A 27,049-nucleotide genomic window follows, 5' to 3' on the forward strand; every position below is an offset into this window, starting at 1 on the left:
GAGAGAGAGAGAGAGAGAGAGAGAGAGAGAGAGAGAGAGAGAGAGAGTGTGTGTGTGTGTGTGTGTGTGTGTGTGTGTGTGAATGTGTTTGTATTTCTGCTTTCTGCACGTGTGTATATATGGAAATAGAGAGGGGGGAGAGACAGAGACATATAGACAGAGACAGAGAGACAGAAAAGAGGGATAGAACAGAAAAGACAGAGATAGGAGCAGAGAGTGAGACAGAGACAGAGAAAGATAGTGTCAGTGACAGACAGAAGAGAGAAACAGAGAGAGATATAGAGACAGAAATAGACAGAAGAGAGAAACAGACTGAGATGGAGAGGCAGAAACAGAGATAGACAGAAATAGAAGGACAGAACAGAGACAGACAGCGAAAGGAGAGACAGAAAAGTGAAAGAGACAGAGACTGAGACGCAGAGAGAGACAGAGACAGATAGAAGAGAGAGAGAGATGGTATGAGAGCCAGAGCCAGATAGACAGAAGAGAGACATAACAGAGAGAAGGAGGGAGGCAGAGATAGAGATAGAGGCAGATAGAAGGAGAGAGGGAAAATAAATTTCCGATAAGATTCCATTAGCGTAGTGAACTCCCAGTGAGGGGACTCTGTATCTGCAACTGCTTTTCTGCATCTTAGAGTTTTACAGTTTCTCAGGCCACTGAGAGGTTGTGACTTGTCCAGAGTCATTCAGCCAATATATATCACAGGCTGGACTTGAATTCAGGTCTTGTTGACTTGAAATCTGGTTATCTATCTACTCTATAGAGGTAGGAAAGGAAAGGGTGCCTCTCATATATTCAATATAATGTAATATTACATACCATAATTATATTATTATAACATGGTGCTGAGGTGTCAACATTCTGTTTCATTTGAGGCAGAGCATCATGAATGCCTATTTACAGGCATGATGAATGAAATATAATACTATAGATCTGTTTCTCTTGCCAGCACAAATAATCCAGATATATTGAGATTGCTACCCTTAAACCATTGGTTAGCACATTTCTATAGGGATGCTATCACCCTTAGCAAGATGTATCTTTCCTTTTTTTCCTCTTTACCTGTTTCCTTCTTCACACTCTATCTTCTCCTCTTACCTCCAGTCCCTGAACTTTTTCCAGCTACTCCCTTTCCCTTTCCACTTTTCCTTCTCCTTTATTAAGCTTTGGTCTGCCAGTGGTGCCCAGACACTTTTTTTTTGCTACTATTGGTTATGCTGAAGGCTAAAGATGATCTTATTTATACCAGTGGAATCGGACCTAGATAGGAATCAAAATGACTGAACTTAGGTCTCTTAACTCATCTGCAGAATACCTACAAGACCTTGGGTGGTCTGCCTAACCTCTGTGCTTCATTCTTGTAAAAAGGGCATAACACTATTTAACCCTCTTTACTTCTAACACGTGCTCTAAAGAGGAATGAGATAATAGATATGAAAGATCTGTGAACTTTTAGAAGAATGCTGCATGCTGTCCTGGAATACTAGTTGTCTCTAAATCAGAGATGAGATAAATAAGCATGACTAGGACTGGGGAGTATTCAATTTCTTATTAAAAGTTAAAGAATAGAACTTAAGAATTTTTTTAAAAAAATGACTGACCTTTGGTTCTGTGTATCACATGCTATAAAATAAGACTGAAAGGTGAAAAAATATGTTATTTTGGCGAAATGAAATCTGTCAAGTACCTGAACCCAGGGATTCACATAGAATCTAAGAAATTCAAAAGATTTGAAAGGTTATCTACTCTAGCTACCTAAATCAACCCTGACATATAGTTATTTAGGCTCTACATGAATACCTCTATAATGGAGAACTTGATAAAAACAACTCATATGTATATTTATATTTATATATATATGTATATGTGTGATATATACATATCATATATACATACATATATGTGAGATATATACATATATCTGTGTAGGTATGTGTGTATATATATACAGTAAAGTAGTTATATAAAAATATAATAAAAATTATATATAGTATATGTATGTGTATGTATATATACACACATACTTTACTGCACACATCAGCCTATTCTGCTGTTGGACAATTCAAATGATCAGGGAGATTCTTCTCACATTGAGCTCAAATCTGTCTCCCCAGATCTTCCACCTAATAATGCCAGTCCTGCTATTCGGAACAACACATATCAAACCCTCTTTCTATGTAACAATTCTTAGAAAATTTGAGGAAGAGTGATACCTGTCTTCCCCAAAATACAGTACAACAATATCCCTTATCCTCTCCACCCCACCCCCACCCCAAGTATCCAAACTAATGAATAAACCAAGGGAATAATCAAAATTACCTCACTTAGGCTTTCCAATGTTTTGTCAAATTCTGAAAATCTGTAAAATAATAGGATTTGAAATTAAATCAGTTTAAGAAAGTTATTAAATGATTTTCATTGATAATAAATAAAACAAGTTTAAATTTCTTGTGTATCAATATTTATAATGTTGATATTAAGAGAATGTTTGGGAAGGGGTATAATGAGAGATATTTCTGAGAAGTGAATCTCTCACACAATGAAAAACCATATGCATACCTGTTCTGTATCTGGAATGAATTACAAGATTTTACAGGTGGACCTGTATTTCAGTTCATCTGTAGAATATTGCTATTTATCACAAGTACACAATCAAAGAATCAATTCTGGAACCATAAAGGGAAAGAGACAGGGCCAATATAAGCAAAATTTCAAAGGAGAGGAAATTTGGCCTTGGTGCCCTCCCACTTCCCATTTTATAATCCTATCCCACTTGCTAATACTTCCTTTCCTCACCCGTAGGCATCTTGTGTTCTAATACCTTGCCAGGTCAGCATTCTCTCCCTTTCCCCCCAGCCCCAACACACGGATCTACAACCTCGATGTTGTCCTCAGGTTTGTCTCCAGAAAAGTTCCCAAGGTCTAGAATTATATCTCCTTCCTCCATCCTTCTTAATTCTCCTCATAAAAGCTCTCATTCCCTTAGTGTGGCTGGTAGTTTGGAATAAAGGAATCTGATGAAGTTAATTCATACTAGAGTATGCATAATTGACAAGTTCAGGACTTCACCTGGGGCCTTAAGGAGATGAGCTAAGAAGAAAGAAAATTCAGGGATGGTTATCCATCAAAATAATCAAAACTAACGTTACCCTAGTAGAGCTAGGGAGTTACAGAAACACTAAACTATTTACCATTTCCACAGGTAAGAAAATAAAATGGCCTATTACTTAAGACAATGTTTATTGTCAAGCCCCATAAAAACACTTTTATTTCCAGGTCTATTTTTCCCTTCAATGATCTTTTACATCAATTCAATAAACATTTAAAAGCCTACAATGTGCCAGGATTCGTGTCAAACAATGGGCATACAAAAAGAAAAAGGCAGTCCCTGCCCTTAAGGAGCTTACAATCAAATGGGAGAGACAATATGCAAACAAATATATACAAAACAAGCTAAATATTGGATAAATAAGGAATAATTAAAAGAGAGAAAGCACTAGAATTAAGAGGGGTTAGGGAAGGCTTCCTGTAGAAAACAGAAATTATTAGCTATACCCACAGAGATTTCTATCTGAAAGAAAAATAAAAATAGATATATCACAAAGGAACTTAAAATTCAGAAACAATACCCACCAAGTCCCAGATCCAACTGTTTGAAATCTGTTAGTTTTATGTGCTTCAAACCCAGCTTTGCAACATTCAGTCTGTTCCAAGTGTAATTATGACGCATTTTGCTGGGAGGACTGAAGACCATCTTTTGATGTATTTGAATGTGGGTCAAAATTTCATGAAGATTGGTATGTGAGAGTATTAGGGGGTTGGGAGATTTCCTCAAAACAGAAGAATTCACAGCATCCAGATTTGACTATTCACTGTAGGTACAGCATTGCTTTTATCTTTAAAATAAAAAAAGTATAGGCCTCCCCTTTCAGCTGATCAAGAAGAAAGACGGGGCAGCTAGGCAAGAAAAAAGACAGAGCACTGGCCCTGAAGTCAGGAGGACCTGAGTTCAAATCTGGCCTCAGACAAAACACTTGACACGTACTAGCTGTGTGAGCTTGGGCAAGTCACTTAACCCCGATTGCCTCACTAAAAAAAAAAAAAAAAAAGACAGTTTTCCCACTGGGTATGCCAACCTGATGAAGGACACTTTGGAAGCATTTGTAATGTATATGATAATGCTTCTTATGTATGCTTCTTTATCTGAATTTCTCTTTGTGTTTTCTTTTTTCAAACTAAATGGCTAGGAAAGGTATGTACTATTCAATCAGTAAGCATTTATTAAGCACCAATTATGTGCCAGACATTGTGGTACATTCCAGTGATACAAAGAAAAAAAGCTGTCCCTGCACTAAAGGAGGTTACAATGATGTTTAATGAAAGTTTGACCCCACCCAAAAAGGGACAAATTCTGTTGTTCATTGGTTCAGTCCTGTCTAACTCTTTGTGACCCCATAGACCATAGCATGCCAGGCCCTCCATTATCTCCCTAAGTTTGTTCAAGCTCATGTTCATTGCATCCATGATACTGTTTAGCAATTTCATCCTCTCCCATCACCTTCTTCTTTTGCCTTTAATCTTTCCCAACATCAATGTGTTTTCCAATGAATCCTGTCTATGTGGCCAAAGTATTGAAGCTTCACCTTCAATCCTTGTCTTTCCAATGAGTAGTCTGAATTAATTTAAGTATTGGCTGATTTGACTTCCTTACTTGCAAGGGACTCTCAAAAGTCTTCTCAAGCACCACAATTCAAAAACATCGATTCTGCAGTGCTCAGTTTTTCTTATAGTCCAACTCTCATAGACATACATTGCCACTGGAAAAACCATAGCTTTGACTACATGTTGGCAAGGTGATGTCTCTGCTTTTTAGTATACTGTCCAGATCTGTCATAGCTTTCCTTCTAAAGAGCAAGCATCTTTTAATTTCAAATTGTCTGCAATGATCTTTGAACCCAAGAATAAAAAATCTGACATTGCTTCCATTTCTCTCTATTTGCCAGGAAGTGATAGGACCAGTTGCCAAGATCTTAATTTTTTTAATGTTAAGCTTCAAGCCAATTTTTAAACTCTCCTCTTTCACCCTCACCAAGAGGCTTCTTAATTCCTCTTCATTTTCTGCCATCAGAGTGGTATCATATGCACATCTGAGATTGTTGACATTTCTCTTGGCAACCTTAATTCCAGCTTTTGATTGTCTAGCCTGGCATTTTGTGTGATGTATTCTGCATATAAGTTAAATAAAAAAGGTGACAATATACAGCCCTATCATACTCTTTTTCCAATCTTAAACCAATCATTTATTCCATGTTTGGTTCTAACTGTTGCTTCTTGGCCTGCAATAAAGGATCCTCAGGAGAAAAGCAAGATCATCTGATACCCCTATCTCTTTGAAGACTTGCCGTATTTTGCTGTGATCCACACAGTCAAAGACTTTAATGCAGTCAATGAAGTAGAAGCAGATGTTTGTCTGGAACTCCCTTGCTTTCTCCATAATCCAGAAAATGTTGGCAATTTGGTTTATAGTTTCTCTGCCTCTTCAAAAATTAATCTACACTTCTGGTAATTCCTGGTTCACATATTACTGAAGCCTGGGTTGCAGAACCTTAAGCATAACCTTGGTGGAGTGTGAAATGAGTACAACTGTTCAGTAGTTTGAACATTCTTTGGCATTACCACTCTTCAGGATTGGGATGTATATTCATCTTTTCCAGTCTAGTGACTGCTGCTGAGTTTTTCAAATTTGCTGGCATATTGAGAGCAGCACATCATTCATTCATTCATTCATTCATTCATTTTTTTTTCAACACATTTTTATTTATTAATAATAAACATAGTAAGTGCTGTCCTCTTTTGTGCCCATTGATACCCCTTTCTTACATTTGTTTCAAAATAGATCTATTGGAAAGTAATTTATTGGAGTGCAGCACTTTAACAGTATCATCTTTTAGGGTTTTAAATAGTTCAACTGGAATTTCATCATCTCTATTTGTCTTACCATTAGCAATGTTTCTAAGGCCCACTTGACTTCATTCTTTAGGATATCTGGCTCTAGATCAGTAGTCACACTATTATAGTTATTGGTTATATTAAGATCTTTCTGTTATAGTTCTGTATTTTCTTGCCACCTTTTCTTAATCTCTTATACTTCTTTTAAGTCCCTACTATTTTTATTTTTTATCATGCCCATTTTTGCATGAAATATTTCCTTGATACCTCTAATTTTCTTGAAGACATTTCTTGTGTTTCCCATTCTATTGTTTTCTTCTATTTCTTTGCATTACTAATTTAAGAAAACCTTATCTTTCCTTGCTATTCTATGGAATTCTGTACTCAGTTGGGTCTATCTTTCCTTTTCACTTCCTCTTTCTTCAGCTATTTGTAAAGCCTCATCAGACAGTCTTTCTTGACCTTGTATTTCTTTGGAATTTATTTTTTGTTGTTGTTGCCTCCTATACAATATTGAGAACCTCTGTCCATTATTCATTAGGTATTCTAACTACCAGATCAGTCCCTTAAATTTATTCATCACTGCTACTTCATATTCATATGAGATGCTAGTTACATTATATCTATAAGGTCTGATGGTTTTCTCCTACTTTTTTCAAGCTAAGTCTGAATTTTGCAATAAGAAACTCATGATCTGAGTCACAGTCAGCTCTGGGTCTTTTTTTTAAGTATGCCTCAATATGCACTCAGAATTCATCAGTTCTCTCTCTGGAAGTACACAGAATTTTTTTCATTATGGGTTCTTTGGAATTGTCTTGGATTACTGTCTTAATGAGATTGCTAATACTGTGTATAATGTTCTCCTGGTTTTGCTCATTTTACTTTGCATCAGTTTCATATAAGTCTTCCTAGTTTTTTCTGAAACCATGTTGCTCATCATTTCTTTTTTCCCCCCCACTTGATAGTATTTTCTTTTTCCAATTACATGTAAAGTAGTTTTCAACATTCACTTTTGTAAGATTTTGAGTTTTAAATTTTCCCCCTCTCCCTCCTCTACCCCCTCCTCAAGATGACAAGCTATCTGATATAGGTTATATATGTACAATGGTATTAAACATATTTCCACATTAGTTGTGTTGTAAATGAAAAATCAGAACAAAAGGGAAAAGTAACAAGAAAGAAAAAAAAAACAAAAAGAAAAATGAAAATAGAATGCTTTGAAATGCATTCAGACTCTGTAGTTCTTTCTCTGTATGTAGATAGCATTTTCCATCATGAGTCTTTTGGAGTTGTCTTAGATCATTGTATTGCTGAGAAGAGCCAAGTCTATCAAAGTTGATCATCACACAATGTTGCTGTTACTATGTTCAATGTTCTGGTTCTGCTTACTTCACTCAGCATTAATTCATGTAAGTCTTTCCATGTGTTTCTGAAATACGCTTGCTCATCATTTCTTATAGAACAATAGTATTCCATTACATTCATATACCACAATTTGTTCAGCCATTTCCCAATTGATGGGAATCCCCTCAATTTCCAATTCTTTGCCAACAGGTCTTATTTTAACTAATTGTATAGAACTTCTCTACCTTTGGCTGAAAATTATATAATCAATCTGATTTTGATATTGATCATCTGGTGATGTCCATGTGTAGAGTTGTCTTTTGGGTTGTTGCAAAATGTCATGTTTGCCATGACCAGTGAGTTATCCTGACAAAACTCTATTAGTCTCTGCCTTGCTTCATTTTGTACATAAGGGCCTGTTATTCCAATTATCTTTTGATTTCCTACTTTCTCACTCCAATCCCCTGTGATGAATGTGGCATCTCTTTTTGATGTTATTTCTAGAAGATGTTGTAGGTCTTTATAAAACTGAGCAGCTTTGGCCTCTTTGGTATCACTGGTGGGAGCATAGACTCATATTACTGTGATGTTGAAGGATTTGCCTTGGATTTGAACGGAATGAATTCTATAGAGTTCTAACAATAAGTCCTCCCCTTAAGACGAATAAATCTTGCTGAATCTCCAATGCCAATGGCATCAGTACTATCTCCATTTTACCACCAATGAAAACAGGATGGCACCATTTAATTTGGTGCTCAGTTGCTATGTACATGGCCATACAAAGCAGATTGACAATATCTCTCTTCCTTTGCTGCCACCAAAACAAAAGAGGACTGGGCATTACTTTAACAGAATCAATTAAACAATAAATTACTTACTTTGTTTTGTTTAGTGGTAGGTCTTCAATTAAAGTGTCATTGACTGCATCCTGGTTCTGTCAGAAGCATAAAATGTCCAAGAAGGTTAATACATGGGTTGTACCTCACATTCTCACACCTTAACAGGAAGTTATATTGTCACTTTGCAGCTACCTTCCACAGCCCCATCTAAAAGAATGGAGAACTGGATTCCTATCTTAGAATAGAATGTCGTTAGTCAACTTATCATCTCTGTTCTGGTTGAACCTGGGTTTCTTAGATGTGGACAAGATCTGCATAAAAAGAATGGGTCTGAGTTATCTATTTCTGAAATACCCCATTCTGAAGGTTCCATGGAAGTTAGGTTCTTGACCCCTCCCCATCAGGTATTCTGGTGACTTTATTGTAATGGGTTTTAGATAACCCCCAAATTCTCATAGCAGTAAGAAAATATCCAAATCCTGGAAGAAGAATCTAAGAATCAGATCAAGACTTGCTGGAAAGACCAGAAGACAACCTAGGACAATCCTAGTTATAGTTCGTAAAAGATCAACCTTTCAATCAAGTATTGAAATATATGATTACTATGTTCCCAGGCACTGTATCTCATGAGAGTTGGCTGGAATGGCACCAATTTCGGAGAAGTGTAGGTTCAAATAATGTCAGATTTGATTCAATTCTATTCCTTCTTAGTGAGGAGTTTCTAATATACTCTGTGTTTTACAGTAGTAACAGAATAGGATTGTATTAAGTATTTCCACCCACAAATGCATCCCAGGGAAAACTAACAAATGATTACAAGAAAATTTTTTGATTGCTAGGTACTCACATTCAGTTGTGGTACTTACTAAACCAGAGTTCTACAGAAGTTACCGTTTAAATTTTAGAAAAAATTTATACATTAAATTCAAGAGTATATGAGATGGCACAGAGTGAGTCTTGGGGTCCAAAAGACCTAAGTTCTTTCACTTTCTGGTGCTGACTTCACCTCTGATTCATATTGCCTAGTCAAATGTGACCCTAATCAAATCACTAATCTCTCTGTTCTAGGCACCACTTTAAGTCTCAAAACAATTAAGAGATTTGCAATGATAGAGAGACTTTTTTAACTAGGAGTTCCTTATTCAAATAAAAAAAATCTCCATTATCTCCCTTCCCTCCCCCCACAGTTATTTATATAAATGCAAATTAATTTAATCTTAAGCATAACTAAATAAAAGTGTTTTCCCCCCTAAGATTTCAAAAGGAAAAAAATTTACCATACTCACATTCTGGGTAATATTGCTGTCTTCATGGTCTTCAAATATCATTTCACCCCTATAGAACACTAAAAAACAAAAAACCTTGAAATTTGTGTTCTCAGAATCTGAAGACTGAGACTGTATTTAAAATTTTAAAGTATGAAAACACATTTTATGTTTTTCTTTGTCATTCTCTTTTTTAAAAAGAAATTCTCATTCAGTTAGTGAGTTAACAATTATTTATTAAGCACTTACTGAGTGCCAGGCACTCCGCTAGGTGCTGGGGATATAGAGGAAGGCAAACAAACAAATAAAAAACAGTCCCTGCTCTAAAAGAATTCATAGTTTAACGGAGTAATACTATTTAATATATTATTCTATTTGTATACTCAATCAATTACATAATCAACAAATATTTAATAAGGACTTAGTATTTGCCAAGTACTATATGAGGTACAAATGTAAGAAAGTCCTGCCCTTAGGGAACCTAGATTCAACTTCCTTTCCCAAGTAATATTAAGTATCACTGTTTCAGAACAGTAACAATCTCATCAGACATGCAGAACCTGTGTCTATTTGTCAAAGGCCACCACGTTGCTTCTCCTTTTCCAAGCTGTGAATTAATTTCTGTTCCATTCAATTCAGTGAGCTCCAAGGGACATCCTCCACATTCCCACCCTAACTTTGGAACTGCTAATAATGCCCACAGTCTAACTCCTAACACTTGATTCAATTCCAATCAAATTACATCGCATTTTCCCCCATTTGTGCCCTCAAACTGATTAAATTGCCTGTTTAAACAGGCAGAAGGAGTTTAGCAGGCATGCGTTTACTAGACAAAATTATCCTGGTTGCCTGCTCTAAAGCAATTGTGCACAGTTTTTCTTAAACCTTTATTGGAGAATAGACATTAGGCTTTAAAGTAAGGCTTCTTAAGTTGGGTCCATTAATTTGGATGGGTGAAAAGTCATCTTTATTTTAACTAACTTCTAAATGAAATTTAGCACTTTCTTCAATTATGAATTAAAAAAAAAAACTCACACCATTATTTTGCGAAGGGGTCCAAGGGCTTCACCAGACTGCTAAAGGGGACCAAGACACAAAATAGGTTAAGAATCCTTGCCTCAGAGTTAACATGGTACTTTAGGCAAAGTCAAAACTGAGGTCTACGGAAAACTGAGGCCTTACCTCACTTCATTTTAGCATAGGGAATTTCACTGGCATGCCAGGAGCTATGACTTTCTCACATTTGTACCTCCCATGGTACTTGGCAAATACTATACTCTCTTAATAAATGCTTGATGACTATTTAATTGATTGAGTAGACTGCTGATAGGCAGCTAGGTGGCGCAGTGGATAGAGTGCTGGGCCTGGAGTCAGGAAGACTCATTTTCCTGAGTTCAAATCTGGTCTCAGACACTTACTAATTGTGTAACCCTGGACAAGTCATTTAACCCTGTTTGCTTCAGTTTCCTCATCTGTACAATGAACTCGAGAAGGAAATGTCAAACCACTCCAGTATCTCTGCCAAGAAAATCCTAAATAGGGTCACAAAGAGTTGGATATGACTGAAAACAATTGAACGACCAAGTTTGCTGGGAGAATAGTATGTTATTAGACTGTGGATTAGACTGTGGATTCTTTGAGAGCAAGGACAATTTTTTGTCTGTCTCTACCCTCCTCCCCCAACTTTTTAAAAAATTATCTCTAGCACTTATCCGGGGCAGCTAGATGGCTCATGGATAGAGCACTGAGTAGAGTCAGGAAGACCTGAATTCAAATCTGGCCTCAGACACTACTAGCTGTGTGACCTGGGGCAACTCATTTAACCTCTAGTTTACCTTACTCCTCTAGAGAAGGAAATGGCAAACCACTCCAATGTCTTTCCCAAGAAAATCCTATGGACAAAGTGCATGGGGTCACGTAGAGTTGAACACAACTGAATGACTGAACAACAAACGTGCAGGCACTGTGCTAACGGCTAGAGATACAAGGAGCTCATCGTCTAATGGGGGAGACAACTTGCAAACCACTAGGCACCAACAAGATAAACACAGGATACATCGGAAATAATCAACAGGAGATAAAGAAGGATTGGGAAAGGCTTCCTGTAGAAGGTGGTACTCCATTGAATATACTACATCCCTCTCTCCTTAATATATTTTCCAACTCTTTAACATCATATATTGCCCACACCTCTATGCTCATGCCTCTGTATAAATGCAAATAACTATAATACCCTGTTGTTTATTCCCCCTTATTTCAACATCTCTGCTTGTTAGTTTAAGTGAATGAGCACATAAATGAGCTACACAATACTTTCTAAGTAATGAAACAATGAAGAATTCATTCAAATAATTGTTCATTTGGAGTAAAAGAAGCAAATGGTAGAAAGAACTCATGACTTGGGAGACAGAATTATTGGGTCCAAGACTCAGCTGTGGCGCTTACTAGCCCAGTGAAACTATGAGCAAGTCATTTATCTCTGAACCTCAGTTTCCTCACCATAAAATGGGAATAATAAATGCCTAACCTATTTTAAGGGTGTATTGTGAGGCAAGTACCCTTAGGCATTATACGAATTAATTATATAAACAAAGCTACAAAGTCAGTTTGAACTTGACCTTTCTCTATTTCCCAGACCACTTGTCCTAGTTTCAGGTAAAAAAACAGCTTCTATTAGGGGAACAGAGAAGGGCTAGGACTTCTGAGGCTTTATCAGCAGTGCCTCTTTTTATGCCCTGTGGCAACTGGGATTCAGTCTTCTGTACTCTCATTTAGTCAGTCAATGGCACTCTGCTAAGAGCTTGTTGTTCAGTCATTCAGTAGTGTCCAACCCCACATGATCCCAGGGACCAAAGTATGCCAATGCTGTTCATGGGGTCTTCTTGGCAAAGATATTGGAGCAGCTTGCCATTTCTTTCTCCAGTGATCAAGGCAGAGATTAAGTGATTTGCCCAGGGTCACATAGCAAGTAAGTGTCAGAGGCTGGATCTGAACCCAGATCTTCCTGATTCCAGGCCCAATGCTCTATCCACTACACCACCTAGTTGGCACATAGCAGGCATTTAATAAATGTTTATTGACTGAATGACTGACTGCTAAGAAGCAGCATGATCAGATATAACATCAGGAAAACCTGAGTTCAAGTCTTGTCTGAGACACATCCTGGCCTTTTGGCCAGATGCAAATAATTTAGAATATGTCTGATAGAATGTAAACTCTGTGAGGGCAAAGATTATTTTATTTTTGCTTTTATATCCTCAGCACCCAGAACATTGCCTGGGACATAGCTTTGCTTTTAATAAATGCTTGTTAATTGACTTAACTTCTCAGTGGCCCGTGACTCCTTCTGATAATAAATTATAGACCAACTGCCAATTTGCATCATTAAAAGCCATTTCTACATGAATAAAATCATAGGTCTGTTTTGGACCCAAAAAAACCCAGAAAGGGCACTTTATTTTCTTTCAGAATTAAAAACAACCAATAATTTCTTGCCAGGCTGTTCTAGGAACATGGTGCCCAGAACACAGTTCAAACTAGTAAATTTTTCATTTGTTTACTGTAATATTTGGATCTGAAAATAAGTTGTTTACATGAAACTGCCTTCTTCCTTAACCAAAGCTGTTCTTATGTTACTTAAAAGCCTCATGCCTGAGTTTTTCAAATAAATTATTAAAAAGTTAAATATGACCACAGATAAGGGAATAGGCCCAGAAAATACTTCCAGACTGACCCCATTTCTACTACTGAATTCTCAACTCCTTAATCCTATAAAATGCTCAGATATCTCCCTCTATGTTTCTCTTTCTTGGGATCTCTCTCTCCAATTAATTGCTGTAACACATCTTTTTTTTTGGTCATCTTTTTGTGCCTGCCCTCATAGGTTTTAATGGGGAAACACAGCCCCGGGTGCCAAGATGCTGTGAGGAAAGTGGTTGTTTCTTTTCTTTGGGGCCCCAGCAGAAAAAGAAAACATTCAGGTTTCAAGAATAGCATGCTCTCATGAGATTTCCACCTCAATTTTAAAAATAGTGGATAATTTGAGCTGGGGAAGGGAAAATACATTACTGGCATTAGTGATCAAATGAGGCTGGCAGAGTTCAGGCTTCAAACGCCTAGCATAATGAGTTGATTTATGCTTAGCAGAAGATAACCTTTCTATTACCACATTATATATTATTTATGGATTTATTTTACACAATGGCTTGAAAGGGACTTTTTACACAGGAAGCAGGTTTGATAGAAAATGTGCTCACGAGATAATGGAAGGAATGGTGATGTATTTCATTAACACTAGGATATCACTAGCATATTTAGAGGTGGAAAGAACCTTTGATGCCATTTAGTCCAGTGGTTCTCAAAGGGGTGTGGTCCGAAGACTCCTAGAAGGTCCTAGGGACCCTTTCAGGGGACCTGGGAAATTGAAATTCTTTTCATAATAATTCAAAACCATTTTAATTTCTAATGTGGTAAATATTGATAGATACAAGCCATATAAACAAAAAGTCTTTGGAGGAGACCTTGATAGTTTTTAAGGGTATAAAGAGACCAAACAGTTTGAGAATCACTGATTCTAGTCTAACACCCTCATTTTAAATAGTCAAGGTAACAGAGGCCCAATAAGTATAAACAACTGGCCTAATGTCACATAGACCCTAAGTGACTGAGCCAGGATTTGAATCTGGGTTGTTGGACTCCAGATCCAGATTTCTTTTTTCAAATCTATGAAACCAGGCTTCTGAACAAATTTTTTGTTGTATTGTTGTGTTTGTCCTTCGTTCTTGAAGAGGACCATGACATTAGGGAGATGATGATATGACTTGCAATTGAATTTGATTTGAGTGAGGGAGGTTGTGCAAAGTCACCAGCCTTACTTTCTCATCCATAGCCATCTGGGTCCAGTGGCCAGATATTCATCAGAACTAGAGATGGCCCAGGATGCAATAGGAGACTTTGGTGCTTTTAAGCTAAGTTCTTTTCAGGTTCTCACTTTGAGTGAGATAGGCCCAATCAGTGAATAGTCCTCTTTAAGAAGTGAGTATGGCCCCTTTAATAAAAAAAAAAAATCAAACTAGGAGGGAAGACCCTCAGGGTTGCTGGCCAAGAGAGAAACAGTTACTATTTACATTCACTCTGAGCAAGGAGTTCTCCCTCCTCCTCCCCTTTTCCCTCTGTCTCTCCTTCTCCTCCTTCTCCTCCTCTCTGGGGTTTACTGGCTAGATTTCTTTCTCAAGGACCAAGCCTTAAACCCAATTCATTCTGAAGCTCATAGATTGGACAATAGGTCCCTACCCAAGCACCACTTAATGGGCTCAACACATTTAAATATGAGGTAAATATATTTTACATACTCAATTAATAAAACAGGCACATATTAAGCATTCACTAGTGAACCTAAAACTTACTTATGTTTTTATTAAGTTAGCCTAATAGCCATGAGGGCCAGTGTAAGATCTTGAATCAAAGAGATAAACCCCATAGAATCAGCAATAAGAAAAAAAAGGAAGAAAACCTACCTGAATTAGATCATTATTCATAATAAAGAAAAATTTCTTGCAGAGAAAAGCCAGGAAAGGTGATCTACTCACCTGAATCACTGCAGACAGATGACAAATTGCATATGTTACTCTGAGATTTTATTCCTGCAAAGAAAGAATAATGCTTCTGACTCACTGTATCAAGACTTATGGCACAGCCAACTCTGTGTCTGCGAATTCAGTTATTTGATGGGTGTGCGGTCCTGGAACATTAGTGAAGCAAAGGCAAAGTGGACCTGAGAAGCTCCACAAGAGGCAAATTGTTTAATCTCCTAGGAATTTGTCTCTTTAATACTTCTCAATTTTTATCTTAAGTTTTTCATTAAACTTAAGGCCTCAAAAACAAACAATAACAAAAACCAGAAAAAAAACCCTTAAAGCCTCTCCTCTGTTAAATATACTTGCTTATATATATGATTCCATGAATGTGTAATAAAATTCTACAGTATAAATATGGCTGAACAAAATATATAAATTATAATAGTGTATGTATATTAATATGTAGTATAATTCTTCTTGGTTGGTTGGATATATGTGTTTATATGTAGTGTATCCCCAAATTCTTAAAAACTATAAACAGTGCAATTTTAGCTTAAAACTGCAATTAGAATTTTGAGATGCCGTATATAAATCAATCAATCAATCAATCTATCTATCTGTCTATTCACTTATGCCTAATACTATGCTGGGCGCTCTCAAGCATATCCTTAAAGTAAAAGTTTCATTTAATACACAGTTCAATATGTAATCCTCCAAAAAGCTCTTCTTAAATATTATCTACCTTCAGATAAAGAATTGATGGAGTCTTTCATTTTTTTTGGTCCAAGCTTTCTTCTATAAAATGATTAATATGGAAATATGTTTTACATGATTGCACACGTATAATATATATCAGATTGCTTACCATCTCAGGGAGGAGGTGGGGATGATGCGGAAGATAGAATTTGGAACTCAAAACTTTAAAAAAATTTAAATGTTAAAAATTGTTTTTACATGTAATTGAGGGAAAAATAAAATGTTACTATTTTTTAAAAATAGTTCTTCTAGATTAAGAATATCTTCATTGTCTAACTCACCAGTACAATAGCCCTGGGAAAACACAAGTACTTATGGTATTTATCTCTCACCATGTATACTCAGAGTGTATTCTTCAGTATTGTTTCTATCATTATTAGATTGCAAGTTTCTTGAGGGAAGGTGATAATAGTTGATCTTTACCATTACCCACAAGTACCCAGAAGGCCACAGATTTCATAATCAAAATATTGTAATAAATATAAAGAAAATTTAAACAATAGACTATATGTCCCATTTTGCTTTTTAAAAGAACAAAGTCTTTCCATTGATATTAAATCATACCTGATGTATTGAAGGTTTTTAATATAGTGATTTTAACTTTTTCTGCAAAGAAGCAATTTTTAAAATTAGAGAATTACTGATTTTTAAAAAAAATCTGTTATGAAAATCCTTTTCTTAATGCAATTTGTAAAAAGTCCCACAAACCTTGCTGATACTTTAAAAGGTGGCAGCAGCACAAAAGAAATGAGTTACTTTGAGGACCCCAAATATGTTATAGTTATATCATTTTCAGAAGGGTAGGTGAAAGGATTTGTGGTATTGCAATTCCATGAAGTAGCAACCTTGAATTTACCCAATTAAATCTCATTGTTTTCATTTCTCAAGGTTTTGTGAGATTAAAAAATATTTCTATACTTTACCTGGCTCATTGCAGTTATTTAGTTTTATTTTCATAAAGCTTGGAAACTAAGGGATGAGTTGGTTCCAGACTTGCCGGTGGTGAAGGAAAGGCCAACAGATGAGAAGAGACAGGGTAGGGAATGAAACTTTAAAATAATGGCCTTGGTTAATAGTGAGTTCACTCACAATAGTGAGTGTCATTAACATACCAAAGTATTCTGCAATCAGTTTTTTTTGAGGGGGAATAACTGCCCTGTTAAATTCCCTTATGAAGTAGGTCAGCATTATCCCCATTTTATGATTTGCAGATATGCTAGAAACAGCCAACAAGAGTCACAGAGTAAACCCACAACAGAACCATGCTTGTCTATGTCTCTGGAGCAGCATTCTTTCCCCATCCCACCTGGCTCCCTACCCCTAAAGAAGACTCTCAGAATTGTTGTGGCCATTCTTTTGTACTACCAGTGCCTTTCACTCAGGTCCTGCATTTGGCTTAAGAGGATGGAAGAAAGTAAATAGTCATCTATAGGAAAATAGATTACAGTTCTGCTGGCTACTGGAATATCAGCCATGGTATGTTTGGCTGAGGATCATTTCCCATTATTAGCTCCTTGGGGGCAAAGGCTTCACAGGCCAGTAATATCAGTCCTTCTGAGGCAGCAAAGTGCCTGAGAGCAGCTGATCATACTGGCATTCCATTCCTTAACCTCAATTCTGAAAAGAGGCACACCTGTTACCCAAAATAAAACGGCCAGCTCCCTAAAGACAGATGGAATTCATGACTAAAGACATAAGAGAAGCAGTAAAGGGTGTGATTCAGTTGCATCAGTGTAGGGATAGCCAATTGGGAAGCCCTACAAATGTGTACAGGACATGAATTTTCTGAAGAACTAAGCCAGGCAAGACCATTTGGCCCATTCAAGTGGCTCAAGGGCTGATCCTGGAAAAACTCTTAAGGATAGCTAGGGCAGGATTAAGTAATTATTCTTTTTTCCCCCAGTATTTTAGAAATTTCATGATTATCTATGATTTTTTTTTCTAGATTTCGATCTTGTGGGCTATGGTTAGTGGCATTTCTGCTTGAATTTAGTAAAGACTGATGCACAGTAATTGGAACTGTCTAAGATAAATAATCTTGTTTGTGTTAATACTCTCTTTGCCAGATCCAACACATCCTTCTGTGCCTGGTTTCATCAAAACTCCTATGACCTTTGCTAAACCAGCAACACAAGAGTGATATGATATTAAAAAATTATATTAAAGTCATTATAGAAGAAGCAGGAGGGGAAAATTGAAGGCAGATAGAAGACAGGGTGGTTGGGAGAATTTTTAAACTAAATTCAGCATATTTGGTGACCAATGAAAGAATCATGCTATCGAAATTTTGAAATAATTGACATTACCTGCTCTGCTTAGAGTGGATAATACATTTGAGGCACCATCTAAAATAAAATGATATAAATTAGTGTAAATATGTGATGCAAAATTTAAAAATATATTAATTCTTCAGTAACTTAAGCACTTTGATTCTAGGAAACCAGTTGTTACATTGGTGTCCTATGAAATGACTAGTTGTGTGATCTTGGTTAAGACCCTTAATTGCTCTGTACCACTGCTCATTCATCTGAAAAATAAGGTGATTGAAACATATGGCCTTTCAGGTCCATTCCAACTCTCCATCTATTTTTGGTGTTTTCTCTCCTGATTATGATGAAAGTTCCTTAAATAGACCATTATATTTCAACCTTTACTTTGAAAGATCATACCACCTTTGCTGAACCAGATTATCCTGCCACCTGCTTTGTAGGAGACAGACATTCAGTTTGAATGCACTGTAAAACCTGGTGGTCAAATGTCTGGCAATGTGCCTTTCCAAACTTGACTAAACTGATAGCTTGAGAAAGTCCATCTCTAGGACTCTACTTGAAATGCCTAGAGCATAGCAAGCATTTAATGAATGCTGGTTGAGTTGACTTTTTAGCATTCTGCCAAAGCTTGTACTCCACTGATAATAATAGCCTCCAAGAAGCCAGAGGTCACTTCCCTGCTCTGATGAGACATGAGAGTAGGACCTTAGTGGAATGTAACATATACAGTATCTGCATACATCAGTATGTCTAGGAGCTGCAATTTCATCACTGAAGCATCATCCTCTACTTCAAAGTTTTAAAACTGTCTCAGAGAGATTAAATAACGTGCCCACAGGTCATTGAGCACTGTTAATTCACACATCGGCACATCAAAGGAAGGATCTGAGCTCAGGTCTTCCTTGCTCAAAACCTAGTACAAAAGTTATCCCTTCCACATCGTGGGAGTTAGGGGCCCACGCCCCCTTGATCTGGAAAATCCACGTAAAATTTTTGGCCCTCCCTTCATACCAGAGAAGAAGTCTGAATTATTATGGTATTAAATGATAAAATACGTTGCCATTATACAATACTATACATATATTTTATGCATTTCCGAGTTTCTAAACTTTCTCTGTGTCATCTCCTGGACTTGGGTTGTCTGCGTCTTCCACAGAACTCCCAAAAAATTTCCACTTAATTTCGTATGCTAATTGAAACCACAAGGGGGAAAGTCGTAATGTGGAAGGGATAACTATAGTCTGTTCACTACAATATGTTGTTGCTACAGTGGTGTGTATAATAGTGGGGGTGTGTACGTATAATGGTAGTATAACAAAAAAACATGCTTGCTTAAGGGGTGCAGGTGACACATTGTTCAGCATGAGGGAGGTTCTCACTGTCCTATAGGGAGCAGATGAATGGAATCAGGAACTGATGGCTCCAGGATTGCTGCTTTTTAGGAGAAAGTGTTCAGGAGAGTAAAAAAAGAGGAATGGAACTGGTGGCAGTCCCAGATCAATGTTGTACAGTGTGAAGGGAGACTATTGAAGCCTGGGTGGGTCAGTGCAGCTGAGTCTATACACCAAGGTATCAGAATTGGAAGAGTAAACAATAAATGACTTTGTGGTCTAGATAGAGTTTAGAGCTGTCTGTCTAATAACAATAATAACAATAATAATAGTTAGTATTGATATAGTGCCTATTATGTGTCAGCCACAGTGCCAAGTGCTATACAAATATTATCTCATTCAATTCTCACAATAACCCTGTGTGTGTGTGTATGTGTGTGTGTTTGAGTGTGCCTGGCATGCTATTATTAGTCCCATTTTACAGTTGAGGAAACTGAGGCAGAGAGGGGTTAAATCACTGCCAAGGATTACACAGCTAGAAAGTGTCTGAGCTCAAATTTGAACTCAAAATCTTCCTGACTCCAGACCCAGCATTTTATCCACAGAGTCATACCTATCTTAGGATAGAAATGAGCCTTGGGATGTAAAGTGCTATACACCCTATGGTAGCTTAATAACGAGGAAAATAAAATCATAGAATTTTAGAGCTTGAAGACATCTTAGTGTAAGGAAGGGAGATTTAGTTATCCCCATAAGTGATATGGTCACAAAAAGGACAGACTAGATAATGGAGCTAATGAGGTATTAAATGTGTTAACAAGGTGTTAATAACAGGTGATTCCATTTGTGTGGGGTGGGGTGGAAATCTGGTTCTCCTCTTTATATCAGTAACCCTCTAGTTCAAACCCTTTCATTTTTCATAGATGAAGGAACTGAGGCCAGGCGAAAGTAACTGAATGCCCAGAAGATTCTTATTATAGAATTTACTGAGTGACTATTTCTAATTTTAGAATCTACCTTTTCTCCTATGGTCATTGCTGTGATTTATCCTTGCTGTTCCTATTTTCTCTCCCTTTTAGTCCCTTGCAAAGTGTGGAAGCCATTTTAGGCAGAAGGTCATTTTGGATTAAAAAAACAAAAAACCAAAACAAGATCTCTGCTAAATGAAGTGCCTGCCTACATGTCCCCTGTGTCTCTCTATAAGGATTGTGAAACTCATCAGCCAATCCATTCACTGTTCCAGTATTTTATAGAGCTATAAATATTGTAGGTGTCCAATTCAGCAATTGGAGAATCTTTCCACACAGAGAGAGCTCTCCATCCATGGAATAAACTGTGTACTTGTTAAATTCTTATGTTGCAATTAATTTAGATAACTTCCTCTAACTTCCTACTGTTTCAGCCTATCTGCTCTCTTACTTTATTAGAGTGAATCACATTCCTTCTAAATTCTTTCTACTGTTTTTAAGAATTTCTTAAGTTCCCCAGGTGTATTAATGCCTGAAAAATAGAAAGACATTGGACAATCTCTTATAATTACTAATTTCCCTCCGGACTTTGTTTGCTATACCAATAAAATCACAGGTCTGTATTTTTTTTTTTTTGTTAAATTAGCTTTTAGTGTAACTTTGTATGGACCTGACACTTGGTATTATAAGGATGGAAGTAAAAACTGCTCAGTCAGGGATTGTGGTTTTCAATATTATATTCAGCTGATATTTAGGAAAAATTGATTCAGGTTTTGCTTGATTCAGGCATCAATTCACATTCTACTCTGCTGGAATTTTCTCAATGGAGTTCTCCAACATGCAATGTGGTAATGAAATCTTTCTCTTAAAAATGAAAGTCACTATAGAGTTTATCATTCTGGCTGCAGTTTTGTGAAAGTAGAATGCATGTATCAGGATGTGCCAATTCATTAAAGAACAGAAAATGGCGCCTAAGGAGCTTATTTTATAAGTTTAGTGGCAGAGCCCCTGAGAGGCCTAGTAACTGTTGTCATGCTACTATGCAGACAACCCTTTCCCTGTGTAATAATCACATATTTAAAATTATAACACTGTGGGCTGCTGCTTCATGCAGATGATAAACATAAGCTGGTTCTGATGTTACAAACTGGGGTTTCTCATAAAAGACAGAAAATAAGCTTGTTTAGCTTATTACACCATCAGCTACAGGGGGAAAAATGTAATTGTACAGAGGAATTATGAACTGTTTTTATTTAAAAAAAAATTATTATCTTTTGTTTTACTGTCATCTTCAAATTTATCCCTCCCTTCTTCCCTCCTAGGGGAGCCATCCTTTTTAATAAAGAATAAAGGTGGAGGGAGAGAAGGACAAGAAAAGAGAGAAGGAAAGAGAGAGAAATAGCAGTTAAGTAAAACTTAAAACTTAAAACAGCATATCAACAGAGTCTGCAAAATATCCAGTGTTCCACACCCACAGAACCCCCATTTCTGCAAAGAAAGGAGACATTCACTTTTTCATCTATTCCTAAGAGTCAAAGTTGGTCATTATAGTTACAGAGTCGTCAATGGAGGATTTGACTTTTATGGAAAGTGAAGCCATCCATTTAAAGGAGCAGGGCAGGGTGTGGCAGTTTGCCTATCCCCCTAGAGAACCAACCAGTTCCCATGCCTTTTTTGCTGACAAGACAAAGGAGCCAATTTCCATTTCATACTATTAAAATATATAGTAGAAACCTTCCACATAAAAGACAAATTTGCCGACTTGATTTTGAACACCTTGTACCTCCAAACACAGACTAAATCACAATAAAGTCACTGGATGTGATTTGACCCATTTCAAAATATCTTTTTTCCACCTAAAACCTGTTGGCATTTTCTTGGAGAACAGGCTAAAAGGTGTGTTCAAAATGGGTGGATACTGCTCAGATTTTGTAGAAGGAAAAGTTTGGGTTTATGTAATGACCCCAACTAGCCTCCTTACCCCATTAAACTAAGAAACCACAGGAGAATTTTTTTTAAAAAGCCCTAACAGTCATAAACCATTGCTTCTTACCTGATTCTCCTTGGCCCAGTTAAGAACTTCGTACCATGATGCCCATCAAATTTTACTGGTTTGGAAGGGCTACCTTACTCCTTCCAGTGCTCTAGTGGAGTGTGCCCAGTTCCAACTGGTTCCTAGAGGATCTGACCTCTTTCCACCATGCTCTCTGACTGACCTTCATATTACAAGTATGTTGCCTCAGTGGGTAGCTAGGTGACACAGTGGATAGAGTGCTGGGTCTGGAGTCAGGAAGGCTTATCTTCCTGAGTTCAAACCTAGTCTCAGATACTTACTAGTTATGTGACCTGGGGCAAGTCACCTCACCCTGTTTGACTCAGTTTCTTCATCTGTAAAATGAGCTGGAGATGGAAATGGCAAACCACTCCAGTATCTTTGCCAAGAAAACCCTAAATGAAGTCGTGGAGAGTCGAACACAACTGAAAAATGACTGAACAACAATGTGTTGCCTCAATAAAGCTAGCAGGCTTTCCTGTTTTGTGTGCTCCATGTTTCCTTATATTGTATGATATCCCAAACTTTCCACAGTCTGTATTGACACTATAATAATAAGACTTTTATATACCACCTTGATGTGTGAAGTATATCTCCAAGACCAACATTTTAATCATTTTAACATGTTTGAATTAAAACAGCATTTATTAAGTTTCTACTATATACAAAGCATTGCTAGGTGATAGATAAAGATAAAAAATAACACAGTTCTTGCCTTCACAAAGCTCATAATCTAGTGGATAGAAAGGGACATGAATGCAAGTACTGTAATAAGATTTAAGAGATGATTACATATAAAGGACATACCAACTATAATAGCCCTAGACATTCAAGAAAGGAGGGATCATCTCTAGTTGGGGTGATTGGGGAAAGCCTAATGGAGAAGCTAGCACCTGAGTTTGGCCATAAAGGAAAAGAAATGTTTTAACCAGCAGAAATGTCAGGGAAATAGAGTCTAGTCTATCCCATGCATGGGGGACATTGTGTACAATTCAGGTCAAAGTCACAGAGAAAATAATAGGGAATAGATCCCTCAAAACAACATACTATATTCTGAAATAATTTAGCAACTACAACTATCAACACCATTCATTGTTCTGATTGGGAAGAGGGGGAGCTAAGACAGCAGAGAAGCAGAAAGTACAAGTTCTACCCCACAGCTCCTCCAAAGAGATTTAGAAAATGCACCAGATCAAGTCCTGATTGGGAAATCCAACTTTAAAAAATCAGTGAGTCATATTTCAAGCCCAGGTTGGCCTAGAGAGACAGACCGAAAGATGTGTGGACGCTGGAGTTAGGGGCCTTGCCAGGACAGCCACATCAGCAGAGAAAGAGGCTGCGTGCCAGGGCCAGGAGAGGCCCCAAGTCCACAGGGTACATCATAGCTACCAGCTGGCAGCTCTGCTGCTCACGATTCAACAACAGCTCAGTTCTGGTGCAAAGACCCAGGGTAGACTGAGGAGAGGACATGTGCTTGGGGTTGGTGGGAGCATTTCGGGGTGAGGAGCAGTGGCTGGCCTTCAGCTGCGGACTGAGCTAAGAGCAGCTTGAGGAACGAGCAGCCGATGTGTGGCTCTGACCCCAGGGGTGGAGCGGGCTCTCAGTTCGAGCCTCTAGTCCAGTATGAAGCCTTCAGTGGAATAATCAGGGCAGGATTCTCAGGCCAAAGGGAAGAGGGCAGCTCTGTTACTCTGAAACAGCAGTCTTCAGTTGGCTGATGATGCCCGAGTCCAGCGTCAGTTTACTGAAGATCCAAAGGAAGCAAGCCCTTTGGCTTGGGGCTCAGACCTAAACCCAGGCCAGGAACTTGCAGAGTTCAGACTAGAAAGGCAGAAATCAGACTTTGTCCTGGACCAGAGCACCTTGGAAACCCTGAAAGCCTTCAGGTCTCTAACTTGAACAGTCTTTGAGATTCTGGAATAATGTAACAGTTAATACCCTAAGAAAGCAGCAGCAGGAGAACCAGCTCACACATTCTTTCCAGAAGTGTACAGAGCCTGGACCTAACAAAAAGACTAAGACCAGATAATAGTCTGGAAGAATGAGCAAACAAAAACAAAAGAATCTCACTGTAAAAAACTATTATGGTGACAGGGAAAATCAAGACACAAACCCAAAATAAGAGAATGACTCCAACATATCTACAAGCAAAGCCTCAAAACAAAACTCACAGGGTCAACTAGAATTCCTGGAAGAGATGGAATAGGAGGTAAAAATGTTCTTTTATAAATGAAATGACAGCAATACAAGAAATTTTTTGAAAAAATCAAAATATGGAAGATATGGAAAGAGAACTAACAGCTTGGTACAAATACTTACTCAAGTAATAAACACTCTGAAAATTAGAATTGCCCAAATAGAAGACTGTATGAGACAACAAGAAAATTTAAAACAAACCCAAAAAACTGAAGAAAAAGTTGAAGGAAATGTAATGTGTCTTGTTGCAAAACTATAGAAAACAGGTCTAGGAGAGACAATTTAGGAATCACCTGAAGGCTATGACCAAACAATAACAACAACAACAACAACAAAAAGGAGCCTAGACATCATACTGCGAGAAATCTTAAAAGAAAACTGCCTACATCTCTTAGAACTAGAAGGCAAAGTAGAAATTTACAATATTGTAATGGTCACCTCTTGAAAGAAATCTCAAAATGAAAACCACCAGGAATGGCATAATCACAGTCCAAGCTTCCAGGTTAACAAAAGAATGCTGCAAGTCGTCAGACAGAAAGAATTCAGGTACTGAGGAACCACAGTCGGGACTACACATAATTTAGCAATCACCACTATAAACAGATGGAAAACCTGGACTACTATATTTCAGAAGGCAAAAATATAGCCTTACAAACAAAAAATAACTTACCCAGCAAAAATGAATATAATCTTATGGGGGGAAAATGGACCTTTAATGAAATAGAAGATTTTAAAGCACTCCTGATGCAAAGACCAAAGCAACACACAAAGGTTAAGAGAAACACAAGGTAAGCATGGATAAATAATAGAAAGGAACTAAACAAGGATAACATGTATATATTCTAAAATGGGGAAATGATACATAGGTCCCTTCAGAATATGACCCCTGGAGTTATCGAGGGAGTCTAATTAGAAAGAAGGCCTAGAAATGGATCTGTTATGTTTTGATGATTTTAAAAGAAAAATGGAAAGGAAAGGGAAGAGGAATACACCGGGGGTGGAGTAAAGGAAGGGATATGAAACATTATCTTTTATATTTGGAGCATGCAAATCTATACAAATAGAGGAAGGGTGGAAGGAGCAAGTGATACGTGATTATTGCTCTCATCCGAAATGGTCAAATGAGGGAAAATATATACATGAACTTCGGTACAGAAATACATTTTACTTAAACAGGGAAATAGGAAAAGGGAGAGGATGGAATAAGGGGGAAGGAAAGTTAAGGGAACGATTGGCCCTCAGCAAACCCAACTTAAGGATGTACAGCAATAGTTACTGGAAGAACTAAATCAGATTTATAAGAATACAAGTCATTCCCCAATTGATAAATGGTCAAAGGATATGAACAGGCAATTTTCAGATGAAGAAATTAAAGCTATCTATATCATACAGAAAAATGCTCTCAATCACTATTGATTTAGAGAAATGCAAATCAAAACAACTCTGAGATACCACATCACACCTATCAGATTGGCCAACACGACAAAACAGGAAAATGATAAATGTTGGAGAAGATGTGGGAAAATTGGAACACTAATGCATTGTTGGTGGAGTTGTGAAATGATCCCACCATTTTGGAGAGCAATTTGGAACTATGCCCAAAGGGCTATAAAAATGTGCATACCTTTTGACACAGCAATAGCATTGTATAGGGCTGTATCCCAAAGAGATCATACAAATGGGAAAAGGACCCACATGTACAAAAATATTTATAGCAACTCTTTCTGTGGTGGCAAAGAATTGGAAATTGAGGGGAAGCCTATCAATTGGTGAACAGTTGAACAAGGGTATATGAATGTAATGTGCTATAAGAATGTATTGTGCTATAAGAAATGATGAGCAGGCAGACTTCAGAAAAACCTGGAAAGATTTGTATGGACTGCTGCTGAGTGAAGTGAGCAGAACCAGGAGAACATTGTATACAGTAACAGCCACATTGTGTGATGACTAACTTTGATAGACTTAGCCCTTCTCAGCAATGCAAGGATCTAAGACATCTCCAAAAGTCTCATGATGGAAAATGCTGTTCACATCCAGAGAAAGAAATATGGAGTTTGAATGCACATTGAAGCATAGTATTTGCTCTTTTTTTCTTCTGTTTTGTTTTGTTTCTTCTTTCTTGTGGTTCCTCCTATTGGTTCTAATTTTTCTTTACAGCATTACTAATATGAAATTCTGTTTAATATAAATGTGTATGTAGAGTCTACATCAGATTGTATGTTGTCTTGGGGAGGAAGGTGTGGAAAAAGGGGGAGAAAATTTAAAACTCAAAAGCTTTTGGAAGTGATTATTGAAAACTAAAAATAAATTAATTAATTTAAAAAACAGTTACTGGAAACTGAGATTGTATACATCAATTAGGGAGTGATTGAACAAGTTATGATATATAAATATAATGGAATGCTATTGTGCTGTAAGAAATGGTGAAGGAGATGATTTCAGAAAAAAACCTAGGAATTCTTGTATAAACTGATGCAAAGTAAAGTGAGCAGAACCAGG

General features: G+C 37.3%; 1 protein-coding gene across 4 annotated transcripts in view; it reads right to left on the minus strand.

Annotated features, from left to right (window-relative positions):
- The window catches only part of ADGRG2 (adhesion G protein-coupled receptor G2), a 162,071-nt gene that overhangs the window by 42,777 nt on the left and 92,245 nt on the right, over nt 1-27,049 (minus strand). For 3 of the 4 annotated variants that reach the window (XM_027835450.1, XM_027835453.1, XM_027835449.1), the window contains 6 exons: nt 18,039-18,077; nt 14,989-15,042; nt 9,422-9,480; nt 8,175-8,230; nt 2,323-2,362; nt 1,605-1,639 (listed from right to left, as the gene is read on the minus strand). In XM_027835450.1, the coding sequence (XP_027691251.1) occupies nt 1,605-1,639; nt 2,323-2,362; nt 8,175-8,230; nt 9,422-9,480; nt 14,989-15,042; nt 18,039-18,077 (283 nt within the window). The remainder of the gene's footprint in view (nt 1-1,604; nt 1,640-2,322; nt 2,363-8,174; nt 8,231-9,421; nt 9,481-14,988; nt 15,043-18,038; nt 18,078-27,049) is intronic. The other variant, XM_027835451.1, reaches the window with a different exon arrangement.

The sequence above is a fragment of the Vombatus ursinus genome, unplaced genomic scaffold, assembly GCF_900497805.2.
Source record: "Vombatus ursinus unplaced genomic scaffold, bare-nosed wombat genome assembly UNPS02014814.1, whole genome shotgun sequence".
Classification (NCBI taxonomy): Eukaryota; Metazoa; Chordata; class Mammalia; order Diprotodontia; family Vombatidae; genus Vombatus; species Vombatus ursinus.